This window comes from Molossus molossus, unplaced genomic scaffold, assembly GCF_014108415.1.
Source record: "Molossus molossus isolate mMolMol1 unplaced genomic scaffold, mMolMol1.p scaffold_m16_p_1, whole genome shotgun sequence".
In the NCBI taxonomy this organism is placed as follows: Eukaryota; Metazoa; Chordata; class Mammalia; order Chiroptera; family Molossidae; genus Molossus; species Molossus molossus.
In genome coordinates, this window is record NW_023425344.1 from 190,143,174 (window position 1) to 190,158,885 (window position 15,712).

The window sequence follows — 15,712 nt, forward strand, 5'->3', positions numbered from 1 at the left end:
AGCTAGAGATTGACTGCCTATTTTTATATTGGATTTATATAAAATATATATCACCATATACATATTTTAAAAGCTTTATTATAATTCACATACCATAAAATTCACCCTTTTAAAGTATATAGTTCAGTGGTCTCTAGTATATTCACAGAGTTTCTTTACCATCACCACTATCTAATTTTATTACCTCAAAGGAAATATCATATCCATCAGCAGTCACTCGCCACTGGTCCCACTGCTTTCTGTCTTTGTGGGTCTTCCCATTCTGGACATTTCATATCAACGGAATCATATAGTATGTGGCCCTTTGTGTCTGGCTTCTTTCATGTAGCATAATGTTTTCAAGGTCCATCTGTGTTGTAGCATGTGGCAGTACTTCATTCCTTTTTATTGCCAAATAATATTCCATTGTATGGATATACCATATTGTCGTCCACCCCTCCATTAGTTATTGAACATTTACATTGTTCCATTCTGGGCTGCTGTGAACATTTGTGTTCAAGTTTCTGTGTGGACAAATGTTTTCATTTCTCTTGGGTATAGACCTAGGAGTAGGAGGCCACCTGTTATTGGGGAGCACAGATGAAAACATTGACCTCTGCTTCATGGTTCCCGATTTATGACAAAGTTAAGTGTTCACCAGTGATGAGTTGATACGATAAACTTGGTTCAAATACAGGCATTTCCTGTTATACTCTTCACACAAATGCTCCTACCATACTTACATTTAGTTGTTCATATTTATTTAGGTGGTTAAATAATCCAGAGCATTATTCCTGATTCCCTCTCCTCACTAGAGGGTCTGCATCCTTTTTACAATGATGCAAAAACATTAATTTCATTTCTTTCACCAGAAATGGCCCCGAGTCAGCTCACTGTGGAGAATGGGCAATGCCAAAGGGCAGCCTCGCTCTAGCCAGGCCCTGTCTAGAGAATGAGGGTCCAGAGAACAGTGGCCTGACCCTCTCCTATCATAAGTGAGAGTTCAGCCTCTTGTTCTCACAAAGGATCCACAGAGATGAGATTCATCGGCGCTTTCCTCAAGTTGCCTCCGCAGAATTCCTGGCCCATCGCAGTCCTGCCCGGCCCAGGGCTCCAGCGGCCTTCAAGATGTGTTTTAACCTGTGTTGACCCAGTAGCCACGTTCGGGAAATGCAGACCTACAAATCCCTGTTCAGTCAGCTCTCCTGGACTTGGGGGAAAGCCAGGTGAAGTGATACGGTCCCTACCCCAACCTCAGTTAATCTTCTAACCTATCAGCTGGGCTTACCCAGGATCTCAAGTGTCTTCCTTTGAAAAGACGGCCAGGGGTTCACAGGCCTCAACTGGTCGCTGGCCTCTTCCATGGCCTCTCCGTGCCCCTCCAGGATCTCTTGTGTGGCCTGTGGTCATCCCAAAGTCTCCTCTGAGGGCCTATTCTCCAGCCCTCTGCCCCCTTAATACCCTCCTTTCTTCCTCCCCCTTTCCCGAGCATCATCTTTCTCAAAGTGTGGTCCCCACCCTGAGGGTCCCTGAGACCATTTCAGGGGGTCTTCTGAGGTCAAAACAATCTTCATGATAATAATGACGCTTTTTAAAGTATGTGTGACTTTTTTTTTTTTTTTATCCTCACCCAAGGATATTTTTCCTTTTTTTTTTTTTTTGTACAGATAGAGTGGGAGGGAGAGAGAGGAAGGGAGAGAGAGAGAGAAACATCGACGCAAGTGGCTGCCACCCGCACGACCAACCAGGGCCGGGGACAAACTGCAACTGAAGTACGTGCCCTTAGCGGGAACCGAACCCGGGTCTCTCCGGACCGCAGGCCGACGCTCTAACCGCTGAGCCAAACTGGCCAGGGCGTATGTGTGACTTTTTAAAGGCTCATTCTCTCAGGTTTCTAGAGGCTACAAATGTGTGATGGAAGTATCACCAGTGGAATGGGTGAGTGTGCTCTTATGTTTTACAGTTTTTCTCAGTTTCAATGACTAATGATAATATTGAGAGATAATCCACATGAACAAAAAGCCCTTTGGGTCCTCAGTTTTTAAGCACATAGAGGGATCACAAGACCAAAACTTTGAGAACCACCGGCCCAGATGGATTTCTAATTGATGATAATGACTAATCGATAGAGGAGCAGGGTCTGTTTATAGAGATGAGGAAATGGGGGGAGAGAATAGGGAGGAAGAGGGGAAGAATGGAGGAGCGGGAGGGAGAAAGGAGGAGCAAGAAAGAAGACAGGGAGGTGGGAAGAGTGAGGAGAGGGGAAGGGAAGAGGGAGAGAGAGAAGGGAGGAAGGGAACAGGAAAGGGAGAAGGGGAAGGGAGGATGGGTAGACAGACAGAGTTCAAAAGCAGGGAACTAACCCTGCTTATGATGAGCCAAAGGCTGAGCTAGGTCCATTGTATACTTCAGTGCCGTCCCATTTCATAGACCAGGAAACTGAGGCTGAGAGAAATTTGGATGTTATTGCACATCCTATAAAAGGGGTAGAGCTGGGTCTGAACTCAGGGTCACATCCTGTCACCATGCTGTTTCCCTCTAACTTACAGATGAGTCCTAAGTGTCACCGCCTTCCAGCCAGCTGGCCAAACAGCTACGAAAGCCCAGAATGCAAAGTCCTTGACAACCTGTGCTGCCATTAAGCTACTGATAATCTAGGGAAGGGTGGAGGAGCTGGGGGTGGGAAGGAAGTGGATGTGGAGTGCCTGCCGCTGGCCTCTGGCTCATCCCAGTCCAGGGCCGCCCTCCCCAGAGCAGCTGTCCTGACCAGTTCAGGCATTTCCCATCCACACCCATCCCCACCCACCTCCTCATGTGGCTCCCTGCCTCTCCCTTCTCTTCTCTGGCGGGGAGGGTGGCCAAGGCCATGCACACCTAGGGCACCTCCACTGGGCCCCTTCACCACAATCAGCTTGGTAGGTTTGGCCCTAACTCCTCTAAAAAAGGAAAAACTGGTTGAAAAACTTCAGTCAGCATTATTTTCAATATGCAAAATACAATTTATTACTTTTAGTCTACCCTGGAGTCTCCACTTAGTATAGTCTATTCCCAGCTAAGCATTTCATCAATAAATACTAAACACCCCCCACTGTGAGGTGAAATACTTACAGGGGAGGAGGCTCACTGCCCATGGGGTGAGTATTCTACAGAACAATTCATAGGGCCTTCAAGTTGCTTTTTTAATTGGAAAGTTGTGGGCGACTTTGCACATTTACTGAAGATGCGCTCTGCCTCCCCAGACACACAGCTCGAATTCGCTGCCCTTCGGTGGAGGTGACTTTTCCTTTGCCCTGTCTTCCTCCTACCGGAGGCCCAGGCCAGAACACAGAGGCATGCAGGGGACTGTGGCAGGGAGGGACGGGACACAGGAGCCCAGGCGCAAGCTCCGCAATGTTCTGGGAGTGGAGCTCGGGATTCCTGGGGCACTGTGGGGCCTGCTGCTTCAACAGCGGGCAGGAGCTGGGAGGGCCCTGAGCCCATTTCCCGAGCCCCTGCCCCATGGGACCTCTGGGGGAGGGGGAGGGGGCTGACAAATGGTCCCTCTGGACCATGTGCTCTTCTTCCCTCTGGGCTCTTAGAGGTAAGGGGGGCCTTTTATATTTCTCTCTCTCTGCACCAGGGCCTGCTGTGTAGTAAAACCCTCACAGATAATGGAATATAACCATTTTGTTTATTTTTTAAAGACTGATGAAGAAAATGGCCTGGATGACTTTTTATTATTATTTTCATCCTCACCCAAGGACATTTTTGCATTTATCTTCAGATAGAGCAGGAGGGAGAGTGAGAAGGAAAAGAGAGAGAAACATCAACATGAGAGAGACACATCGAGTGGCTGCCACCTGCACGACCAACCAGGGCCGGGGACTAACTGCAACCGAGGTACGTGCCCTTAGTGGGAACTGAACCGGGTCTCTCTGGTCCACAGACTGGTGCTCTAACCACTTAGCCACACCGGCCAGGGTGGCCTGGCTGACTTCTGACTGATCAGCCCATTATGATACCTGACCAAATGGTTTTGAGGGTGGTCCTGCCCCCCCCCCCCGAGGTTCACAGCAGTGCCAGGTCCAGGCCTAGCTGCTGGCTGTGCAGGCTCCAGCTCCGAAAGGGCCGCCCTGAGAGGCAGGCCTGGGGCTGGGCCTGCAAAGCCAGAACTACCTGGGCAAAGGGCCGGGCTGGGGCAGGGCTGAGAGGAGACCGGGAGACCCAGGGCTCAGAAGACAGCGCTCAGACGCCACAGGGCCCAGCGGGCAAGCCTCCGCCAGGAGTGCTCGTTGGTATCCGAGGGGACTTTTTACTTCCCCAGTGCATGTCATCTTCATGAGATGAATTTCTAAAACAAAGAATTAGCCTCTCTATACCTTTGAAAACAAAACGAACGAACAAAAATAAAAAAGGAAAAGGACCCCAAAGCACTTGGTATCTTCTAGAAGAAATTGCCGAATTTCAAATAAAGACAAGATATCTTTTATGTTATTTTGCTCAGTATAAGACAAAGGCATTATTGTTCAAGAACTATCAATTAATTTGCATAGGCAATTACACTCATAACACAATAAATCTGAATATAATGGATATGGACAAGGTCCACTTTAGGCTGAGGGGATTCGACTAATCCTAGTATGTCTAAGGTAAATAAGTTTACCGTCTGGTGCTCCCCCACAGAAAGGTTTTGGCTGCTCTGAGAAACAGCGTTCAGCTTTTCCCTTAAAAGAAAATGTCCTGTCCAAGTGATTCACAAACTAAACATCGGTGCTTCGTTTCTAACAGTTCACACAGAAGAAAATGTTTTATCTGAAAAAAGACAAGGTGATGCAAGACTGGGAAAGACACGTTTACAATAAAAACACATCTTTAAAAAAGTAATTCGAAGTACATTTGGAATTGGAACTTTCTTCTATCACAGATCAATTAACACGGTCCTCTGCATACAGCCCACGAAAATCAGCACTTCCAGCCCTGGCCAGTGTTGCTCAGTGGTTAGAGCACTGGCCCACATACGGGAGTCACAGGTCTGGTCAGGGGCATGTATCTGGGTTGCAGGTTCAATCCCTGGCTCAGGTTGGGGCAGGTGCAGAAGACAACCAATCGATGTCTGTCTGTCTGTCTGTCTCTCTCTCTCTGCTTCCCTCCTTCTCTTCCACTCTTTCTTAAAAAAATAAAAAAAAATCATGGGAAAAAAATATCCTCCAGTGAGGATTAACCAAAAAAAAAAAAATCAGCACTTCCCAAGGAAGGTTCCAAAAGTCACAGTGCCCAGTGAGAAAGGTCAGATTTTGAGGTGCTCTGAAACTAATGTCATTCAAGGAAGTAATATGAAATATATTAAATGCTAATTCTGTTGGTAACAGAAGGAGTTGAGATGAGTATAATTAAGAATAATCTTAAAAATGAATACATTTTACAAAGTGTTCAAAATGAGAAACGACAACACCGTACTGGAAGGTGTTCTGGTGCCGAAGCTCACAGTGGGTCCTCCCAGCAGTAACACTGGAGATGTCTGCCGGACTTCCACCATGGAGTTGATCCCTTACGCTACCTTGTGATACACTCTCAAATCCTCCAGAAGTAAGATCTATTTACATGTGATGATTTCAAATTTTAACCTCAGGTACCTAAGTGTGAGGAGTATCCTGAGGAGACTTGATTAAGCCCAGACCTGCAAAGACACAAACAAATAACTGTTAGTCCCTTAGTACTTAACAACTTGGAAAACCTGAGTTTAAAGGGATAAACTCAGTCTCTTTACACACACACAAACACGTGCACACACACATATACACACACTCAACACATCTATACACATACACACACAGACAACATCCAACATAGAGCACTTGCATGTCTTAGAGAATATAACACTTTACTCTTATCAACTCAAAGGTGCTTGTTTGGGCCTGACCCCCACCGCTCTCCCTTAGATAACTGCCTGAGGGCATCCGTGGCCCCCTACTGGGGACTGGTAACTCTTCCATTGGCAACTGAAACCATCTGCATCCACACAGCTCTCTAGGTACATTAACACCACTTTACAAATTGAGGCAACTCCTGCCCAGGAAGATGAAGTCACAAATAACTTCACTGTTTCAGGAACTTTGCAAAAATCCTTTTATCTTTTTATCCTACTGAATAGACTACTCAAGAATCCTCTTTGGAAGAGACTCACTTCTCAGAACAATACAGAGCATCAGATGACTGGTCACTGCTCAAGACCATCTTCGACACCCCGCCCCCCTAGCCTGTGTCCAGCAATCTTAAACTCTTATGCCACAAATGTGTCCAATCCTAACTAAGTCCCTCCATCAAAGATCTTAAACCCCTGAAACCTCAAGTATCTGCCTCTGCTCTCCCCTTCCAAGATGCTAAGACTGTCAAGCCTGTGATCTACCACACTGAAGCGAGCTTTGCTTTTCGAACGGGCTATTTTGGTAGTATTTCTGGGGAGCTAACATCTGACAGTCATGGAGCTTTTTGAGAAACTTTAGAAAAAAGCCATGAGGAAGACACTTTGCAAAAAAATGCACACACACAAAATCTGGCATAGAATTTCAGGGGCCTCATGCACTTCCTAAAGCCCCTCTGTGGGTTTCTCTGTGACCACAGAAGAACCCTGCACTTTTGGGAGGCAAGAACGGCAATCTGTGGTTTGTCAAAGGCTAGACTCAGAGGAATCTGACCTTTAGGGTCAAAAGGAACCTTTTCGATCACCTAGCCGAACTATTCCCTCAATTACACGCTGATACGTAGTTGTGTAATCCATGCTTGAACCCCTGTGTGGGTGGGGAACTCACTACCTCCCGGGCCACTCATTCCTTCAGTGGCTATGAGCAGAGCTGAAGTCAGAGTTCCACATGACTGTCCGGGCCTATCCTAGCTCTCTCGACTTCTGCCTTCAGGAAGGCCAATCACTCATCTTCTCACACACACACAGGGTAAAACAGAAAATCTCTTACTCTTAGGGTGTGATCCCATGATCCTGAGCAAAACGCAGTCCCATCAGGGGAAACTCGTAGAGTACTAACTCGGTTTTCATGTCCAAATAGGATGGAGACTCGCGACCCCTTGAGAACATCCCAGACGTTGATGGTATAATCATTATATCCAGCAAACAGCAGGCGGCCTGGAAGCAGGAGGATATGGTGGTTATTAAACCATCGCCCTCCTCCCTGTTCTTCTTTTCATGACCTTCACTTGCTTGCACACTTGTTCATTCGCTCACTCACACTCACTCACTCGTTCGTTTGCTCGTTCATTCAATAGACAGCGACTTAGTGCCCACTATGCGCCAGGTACTGTGCTTTGCCCTGGGGATTCATACAGGAGCACGGTTGCTGCCCCCTGTGCAGACACACAAATCATCGCAGCACCACGTGGTGCGGGCTGTAATGAAGTGCTAAGGCATGTGCAATGTGCTATTCAATCAGAGAGGAAGGATCAAGGAGGGCATTGCAGAGGAAGCAACATCCGAGTTGGCTCTTGAGAGCTGGGGACTTGGCCATGCAGAGAACGGGGAGAAGATGCTTCAGGCAGCGGCGGCAGCATGCCCGGAGGCTCAGGTGCAGAATGGGGTGTGTGTCTGGGAAACGGAATGGTCCAGGGGCCCAGCGCATCAGTGCTGCCTTAATGTTCACTAGCAGCCTCCCCGGTTGTGAGGGCAGAGGTGCCATGAGCTTTAGGGCATTGAGAAAGGGACGCTTGCTGCATCCCCTCCACTTCTGAAAAATGTCCTTTTCCAGGTATGACGGGGAGAATGGAAGGCTGGGGCGGAGACGCCTGAAGGTAGTGCACATGTGAGTATTGATCCATCACTATCTTGAAGAACAGAATTGGACGGGCACAGCCTTCCTGGTGTGAACAGGACTGGAGGAAGCCTCTGAGGGCAGGGTGAGGTGGGGGTCAAGAAGTCCAGTGGGGGAAAACTGGCACAAAAGTACACTGCTTAGCATATTGGCCTACAGGAAGTTTAGTTGAGGGGCTGCTTGGCAGAGAGCTGGATTTCACTTAGGTCCTGTTTTATAGTCCTGGGAAAGCTTCTGAAATACAATCTTACCACTGAGGGAGAAGTCCACGCTGGATGCTCCAAATATGATACTCTCCTTGGAATAGATGGCAACCTCCCTGTCTGCCCGGAGGTCGTAGAGGCGACACTGGGGTGCAAACAAACAAAGACACCTTTACTTCTGGCTCCTGGTGGTGAGGCAATGACCACAGAGCCGCGGCAGGTGCCAAGGGCTGGTGTATTTTGAGAGATTAGGGAAATGCCTCTTTTGTTTTCTCTCCTAGTATTTACCCCTCAATCCCAATTCCTACTAATCTCCACGGATCAATGAAGATTTAAAGAAACAGCAAATATAGACAATTTCTTCAGGTACAAAAACAAAACCAAAACCCATCTTTTTTTTTCTTTTTTCTGATAAATGTGTTCATTATAGAAAATTCAGAAAAACTCAGAAATGCATAGAAAATAAAAGTCACCCCAAATCCTAGAGGTATTTACTAACATCTATTTCCTTCAGTCTTATTTCTACTTTATGTGTGTATTAAAAAATAAAAGTAAAATAGGGTGGATGTTTCATTATTACTTTTGGCATTGTATTATGAGCATTTCTCATATCATTAAATAATCTTTTAAAAACCATGATTAACGTGGTTGTTGAATATTTTTCATGTAGACATATCAGAATCTATTTAGCCATCCTCTGATAAGTGTTTTGATGGTATCTAAGTTTTCTCTTTTATAATAAAATTCTAGACATTTCTGTCTCTACCATGGTGACCATTTTTATGTAAAGAATTCCTGATATTTTTCTTATGGTAGCTAAGGGATAGACTCTTTAGGATAGAATTATTTCCAAGAAATAGCATGTCCAGATCCAAGGGTAAAGATAGTCTGACAGCTCTCCTATCATATCCCAGAACTGCTTTCGGGAAGGGCTGGTACCGGTGCCGACTCTGCTTTCCCAGGCTCCTCACCAACCTCCTCCACCACTGGGCATTTCTCCAGCGGCTGGGCGTCTGCCCACCTACACGTGCATTTCTCGGATTAGCAGTAACTGAAAATATTTTCCGTTTATTTGCCGTTTTGGATGTATTGCTCTGTAAATGGTCTGAATTATATCTTTCTTTAAAATTGGGGTCTTTATCTTACTGATTATGCAACCCCACTTCTACCTAAAGGATTTCAACTTGGTCTGTCATATATGTAGCAAGGATTTTCCCAAAATGTATGCACTTACATTTTGTTATATATTTTTTGACATACACAAGTTTTAAATTTTCATTATTATCAAAGCTCTGAATCTATTCCTTTGCAATTTCTTCCATAGTAGTAAATCAGAATGAAAACTATTATTTAATAAGTTATTTGATATTTTCAGGGCACAAGAAGGTATTTTTTTCTTTTAAAAAAATCAGTTAATGTAATTTTTCAATTAGTATCAAAAGCCTTAAAACTAGGCCTATTTTGCCTGGCTGATGTGGTTCAGTGGTTAAGTGTCAACCCATGAACCAAGAGGTCGCTAGTTTGATTCCCAGTCAGGGCACATGCCCAGGTTGTGGGCCTGATCCCCAGTGGGGAGCATGCAGGAGGCGGCCAATCGATGTTTTCTCTCATTGATGTTTCTATCTCTCTCTCCCTCTCCCTTCCTCTCTCTAAAAAAAAAGAAAAGAAAAAGAAATCAATAAAGGAAAAAAAAAAAAACAATTAAAAAAAAACAAAACTAGACCTATTTTTCACTCAGTACGTTCATCTCTGAGAATTAACTCTAAGGAAATAATGAAAACCTAAATGTCCAAAAATTGAAGACTGGTTAAGTAAATGACAGCGTGTCTACAACATGGGAAACTATTCAATCATTAAGAAAATATGACATAGAAAAATATTTATTGGCCTGAGAAAATGTTCACAATCTATTACTAAGTGAAAAAAGCAAATTATAAAGCATTTTGTTAAAAAAAAAGAGCAGAGACAGAAAGGAATTTGCCCAACTGTAATTTTTGTTGGGTAGGAAGGTTAAGGTAATTAAATTCCCCCCAAGTTTTCTTCATTAAGCACACAAATTTTTTTATAATCAGAAAAAAGTTATTTTTAAAAAATAAAATGAGAGCATCTCTCTCTTTTAAACAGGAAAAGCTCTCAGTAACTGAGAAACATACCGTAGCATCATCAGATCCTGAGGCAAAGGCATCTCCACTTGGGTAGTATCTGCAGAGAGGAAGTTTGGGGAGAAAGCACTTTATTTAGAGTGGGGACTCCCAATCCTGGTTGCCCATGAAGACCATCAGGGAGGGCTGTCCCATGCTAGGTCCTTGGAATCAGGGTCTCCACTTCTAGGGACATAGGAACCACTTGTTACAGGGGCCAGAAAGGGAAGCTCCGTTGGCCTGCGGTCCACAGAGACCCGGGTTCGGTTCCCGCTAAGGGCATGTACTTTGGCTGCAGTCTGTCCCCGGCCCTGGTCAGGTCGTGCGGGTGGCGGCCACTCGATGTGTCCTTTCACGTCGATGTTTCTCTCTCTCTCTCTTCCTCTCTCTCCCTCTTCCTCTCTCTCCCTCTTCCTCTCTCTCCCTCTCACTCTATCTGAACAAAATATCAAAACATGTCCTCGGGTGAGGATAAAAGAAAAAGAAACAAAAAGAAAGGGAAGCTCATCCAGCAGACCCGCTGGCTTCGTTTTCTTCCCTGTAAACGAGGGACAGTGACCTTGGCCTTGCAGTGCTGGTGAGGAGTCAATGAGATAAAACGGGCATCTGCACTGGCACAGAACACAGAGCAGGTCCCTTTCCCGGAGTCTTCCCTGACCACATACCTCATTCCCAACACTTGGCCCCGAGCTCAGGGATATGAAAGTGGCTATAAATGCAGACACTGAAGTCAGATACCCAGAGCCACAGACAGATCTCTGCACGGACCACTTCCTACACGGGACACTGGTGGCAAGTGACTTCACCTTGCCCAGCTCAGTGTCCTCCTCTGACAGTGAGGGTGACAGTGCACATTCCCTGTTGTCAAGAGGAAGTAAGACAGTATATGCCATGGGTGTGGCAAGGTGCCGAATAAAAAGCATCCAATAAGTAACGATTACTTCTGTCACAGCTGTTCTCTTTTCCACAGTGGGCTTGCTGGAGGGGGAGGCCTACGCTGAGACCTGAGGGGACACTGCCGGCAGAGGAAGAGGGTCAGGGTACAGGGTGGGTGGGAGAACGTGCATTTTAAAGCGGTATTTCATGAATACATAGGGTTTAATTTACTTTTGTGGACATTCTATTCTGCACCTTAGTAACTTTGTTTACTCTCTAGTAAATTCTGGATTGATTTCTTTGATTTTCTAGGTAATTGCTGCCCATTTGCAAAAAAGTGATGGCCTTTTTCCTTATCCCATATTTGAGGGCAGGAAGCTAGACAGTTCTTACTAACATTTCTGCTACTAAAATAAGTCTCCTTTTGTTCTTGCTTTTAAGGGGAACAGGTCTAGTGTTGCCCACTAAGTATGACAAAGACTCTCGGGTGATTACATTGTATATACTGTCCGAATGGTGCCATCTTCCAATCTACTTGCCAGGTCCTGACCTCTCTCTTGTGACCCAGTTCATAGATCTGCATATCGGTTGGCCCTTTTCATGTCACCCTGTGGCACTGGGGCTCAGGTAACCGGCACAGAAATACTGACACTCTGGCTAGTGCCATTGTTCCGAGTAACAACCTGTCCTTCAACTCTAACTCAGGAGTCTCGTGTCTTCTAGCTACCAGCACCCACGGACTTGTGGTAGTCTAACTTGATAGCCTGCAGGCTGGGTAAAACCTCAGAACAGTCCCAATTCTAGATATCTCTGTCTCTACTATGTTTTCTTAGTTCCGGCCACCATCCCTTCTTTCTTGAGCTCATGCACTACCTTCTTTCTACCTGGCTGTCACACTTCCGTTCTTGCTCCCCTACCACCTTTTCTCCGCACAGCAGCCAGAGCGATGGTGGCCACACCTCTCCCCCAACTCAACAATCTGGCCTTCTGTCAGGTCCCTGAACATCTCATCTTCCCCCAACTCTTTGTAAGCTGCTCTTGTATCATCCTGGTCTTAACTTTAATATCATCTCCTCAGAGAGGCCTTCCCTGCCCATTCTAAGAAATAACCCATCCCATTACATCTCCTCATTTTAATTTATTCATAGCATTTGTACATGTACATGTGCATGTACTTGTGCATTGTCTCTTCTCCTGCAGGAAAAGTCGAGACCTTGTCTATCTTGTTCACAACTGTATTCCCAGTTCCTGGAATAATGGCTAGCATACAAGTACTCAATACATATTTGCTGAATGAAAGAACGAGAAATACTCAATAGGGAGGATACTATCAATGCCCCTAGTACAATTATATTAGGTCTCCAAGAGATCTGGAGTGCTCAGCACCCCCCCCCCCCCTGTCTTGCTGGGAGACCTCTCCCAGCCAAGCAAACTAAGCCTGGGGCTGGATCCTGGGCTAAGTATCACCCCAGGCCAGGGAGCACCGGAGAACAGGAGTAACGCGAACATCCTACTCACTGACCGGACACTGTTGATGTCTGATTCGTGTGTTTCAAAGGCCTGCACACACTGGCCGGAGCGCATGTCCCACACCATGGCTTTCTTGTCACATCCCTACAAATACAAAGTTACCCAGAGTTACAGCCGCTGCAAGGACTGTCTACAGACAGGCATGAGTCCCAGTTACGGAACACAGACCATTTATGTCCCATCAGTAAGTGCTTTTTGGAGATTACCTACACTTAAGGCCACTTTCCTCAACTGACAAGCCCTCAGAAGCCAGCCTAGACCTTGGAGTGGGAGGGGAAGGGAGGACCCAGCGTCCCCCGTACATGTGTTCTTCTTCGGCAGTTTTCTGGGTGGGTACAAGCTCTCCAGAGCCTACTGCTCACCTTCCCCACGGGCATGTCCCATCTCTTCATTCTTCCCGTGCCCTTCCCAGCGGGCAAGGCAGGCAGGCAGGGGCTGCCCGTGGGACCTCCGTGTCTGCGGCAAAGTCTCAGTGTCTGGGGCAGAGGTGGAGCTCTAGGGGCCCCTGGGCCATCTCACCTCAGCAGCACCCCGACTGGGACTCAGCAAGGTAGGAGCCTGGTCATAGCCCCGCCAGCAGCTCGCTGGTAGCCTTGGGCGTCCACCTCGGGACCTGTAAACACTCTCTCTGGATTGCCAACACGACCCAGGGATCCATAAACAGGAGATCCCCGTGTTATACTGCCACGGTTCCAGGAGCATTTTGATACATTCCTGCAGGGCAGTCTGTGGTCAAGCTTGGGAACTATGATATGGACGCTTGCTTGCCAAATACAAGAAGTAATGGCTTAAAATTGGTGTCCAAGTTGTTAGTTTCAACTCAGAGGACGGTGGGGACAAGGTGCCATAACTGGTGTCTCAGATAGACCCGCAGTGGGCTCACTGAGAATGTGGACGGAGGAATGTCTTCTAATCTTGAGAGGACACTAAATCAGATGGAGCCTAGTGGTCTGAGAGAGATAATATAATCCACAATAATGACAACTGGAGTAGACAGTGTGGTCGAGGAGAGACAAACACAGTTATACAAAGGCACAGGGATGAGACATACACAGATGTGTCCAGCTACCCGAGAATAAAATCGAGGTTCCTGCTACTTAGAGGCCAGAGAGCCCTCGCCTGACGCTCCGAGCAAGGACCCCGACGTGCCTTGGCTGCAAACATCGCGGACAGTGCATCACCAGCCCCTCACCTCTCTCCTGCCGGGCTCAGGGGCAGGTCAGCCAGCTCCACTCTCCATTTCTATTCCCAGCTGTCCACAGAAGGACTCGCCCTACCATTTGCGTAACACATTGCAAACTCTCCTACCTACTGTTCCTAACATCCTGGGGGAGGGGAGAGGCAGGTGCTATTGCGGTTGTGCCCAGTTTACAGCTGACAAAGTGCACAGTCAGGTAGCAAAGCCGGGACCCGGGTACCCTGACTCCTAGTCTGATGATCCTCTGTGTCACTGTGGCCTGTCTGCCCAACTGGGAGCCTCCAAATACTCTTCCCTGTGCCCTGGGGTGGCACAGGGATGGTGACTGGCAGGGTGAGGCAGGGGAGTGTCCCACCAGCCCCCAAGCCCTGATCACAGCACAGCGTTGCTGCCCCTCAGCAGCGGCCTGACCTGTCCTGTGACTGTGTCGAATGCTGTCAGATGCCAACTCTGCTATTTATTTGAGGAATGACATTTTTAAATGTGGCAGATATGCACCCCGAGTCACAGCAGTCACACGAGGAGAACATTCCAGATCTCTGCAGACTGCTGCATGCCAGGAACAGAGTAAGGGGCCGTACAGCCCAGCCCTGTAACTGCCCTCCAGGCACCACCGCTGCTGCAGGAGTGGGGGGTGCAGTGGGGAGCCGAGGAGTTCTTGCAACCCCTTCCAGGGATGCACACCACCTGGTCCCAGGAAGTGACAAGAACTGCCACCACCAGCCTCCTCAGTGGACAAGGGACCCTAGACATTTGGCTTGAGCCTTACCCCAGACACGAAGGTGTTTCCCGTTTCTGAGGGGGCCAGGTCCAAGCAGAGCACGTCGGCCCCGTGCCCGTGGAAGCTCTGCAGCAGCTGCCCACTCTCCACGTCCCACAGGGCGCACGTCCCGTCGCCGCTGGCCGTCAGGATCTGCCCGCGGGAAAGGACAGGAAGAGCGTTGTTGACATTGTTACTTCGGTCAGGGGCAGGTCCGTCAGGGAACAGAGGCTCCTTAAACACACAGACGCACACCTGGCTACAAGAAAAAGTCCATTTCGGCACCCTGTTGCTGAGCGGCGTCTCTGTGCCTGTCCTCCAGGGTGGACGCCGGAGGCCTCCCTGCGGTACCTGCGGGCTCTCTGCCTGCCTGGCGCGTGGGACGCCTGTGAACATTCGCTGAGCAGAGCCGGGACCACTGTCCAGGCCGGACATGTAAGGTGCTTCTCAGAGCACCCCAGTCACTGAGCTTCTTGCTAATACAGAGTATGGGGTTGAGCCTGAGATTCTGTAGTTCTCCCAAACTCCCAGGTGATGCTGATGCTGGCCACTGGACCCCATCTGCAGCAGCAGGGTTGAGGCAATTTGTTAGACACATTCTCCTACTGCTGCTTCTTCCCAGCTCAGGGTGCTGTCCCCGAGGCTCCTGGGGCCTGCGAGGGGCCACACTCCTGCACGCCCCGCACCAACAAGCACGGGCTGTGTGCTGACGACGTCTGGGTGCCCTGCTGGGCGTCAGGATTTGCAGAAAGATTGAGTCTCGGTCTCTACTCTCCTGAAGCGCACTCAGTTGAACAGAATTGGCTATAAAAACTGAAACCAACCTAATTCCCTGTCTTCCATATTAATCAATTCCGGAACCAACTATACTTTCCTGGTGCTGTGATAAACAATACTGTGACCAAGTAAAAATAACCTGCCTGCTTGCTCTAGGAAATACCTGCTTCTGTAAAATAAGACTGTAAACCACCGAAACAACTTACCAAGACTAACAGCTTGCTCACTGAGCCTGGCTTTAAGACCCTTACCTCGCTGGGCTCACCAACCCAAAGCTATTACGTCATCAACCAGTTTCTCACTGTGAGAGGTCCACCTAAGCACCACCCAGCCCAGTCCCCGAAAGCCTCCCAGTAGCCTTCCCTGGCTTCTCCACTGTGAGGCACTGTAGAGATTCTCCAGCGGGGGGCTCCCTCCTCACTGCAGTAGGTCTAAGAAGCTTAGCACTGCTG

The 15,712-nt window shown here is 47.8% G+C and overlaps 1 protein-coding gene across 5 annotated transcripts in view; it reads right to left on the minus strand.

The window, feature by feature from the left end:
• Positions 1-5,152: 5,152 nt before the first annotated feature.
• Positions 5,153-15,712, minus strand: part of GNB5 (G protein subunit beta 5) — a 48,099-nt gene continuing 37,539 nt past the window's right edge. For all 5 annotated transcript variants that reach the window (XM_036242862.1, XM_036242871.1, XM_036242887.1 and 2 more), the window contains 6 exons: positions 14,493-14,636; positions 12,518-12,609; positions 10,132-10,180; positions 8,027-8,123; positions 6,930-7,096; positions 5,153-5,635 (listed from right to left, as the gene is read on the minus strand). In XM_036242862.1, the coding sequence (XP_036098755.1) occupies positions 5,624-5,635; positions 6,930-7,096; positions 8,027-8,123; positions 10,132-10,180; positions 12,518-12,609; positions 14,493-14,636 (561 nt within the window). In that variant the 3' untranslated portion in view covers positions 5,153-5,623. The remainder of the gene's footprint in view (positions 5,636-6,929; positions 7,097-8,026; positions 8,124-10,131; positions 10,181-12,517; positions 12,610-14,492; positions 14,637-15,712) is intronic.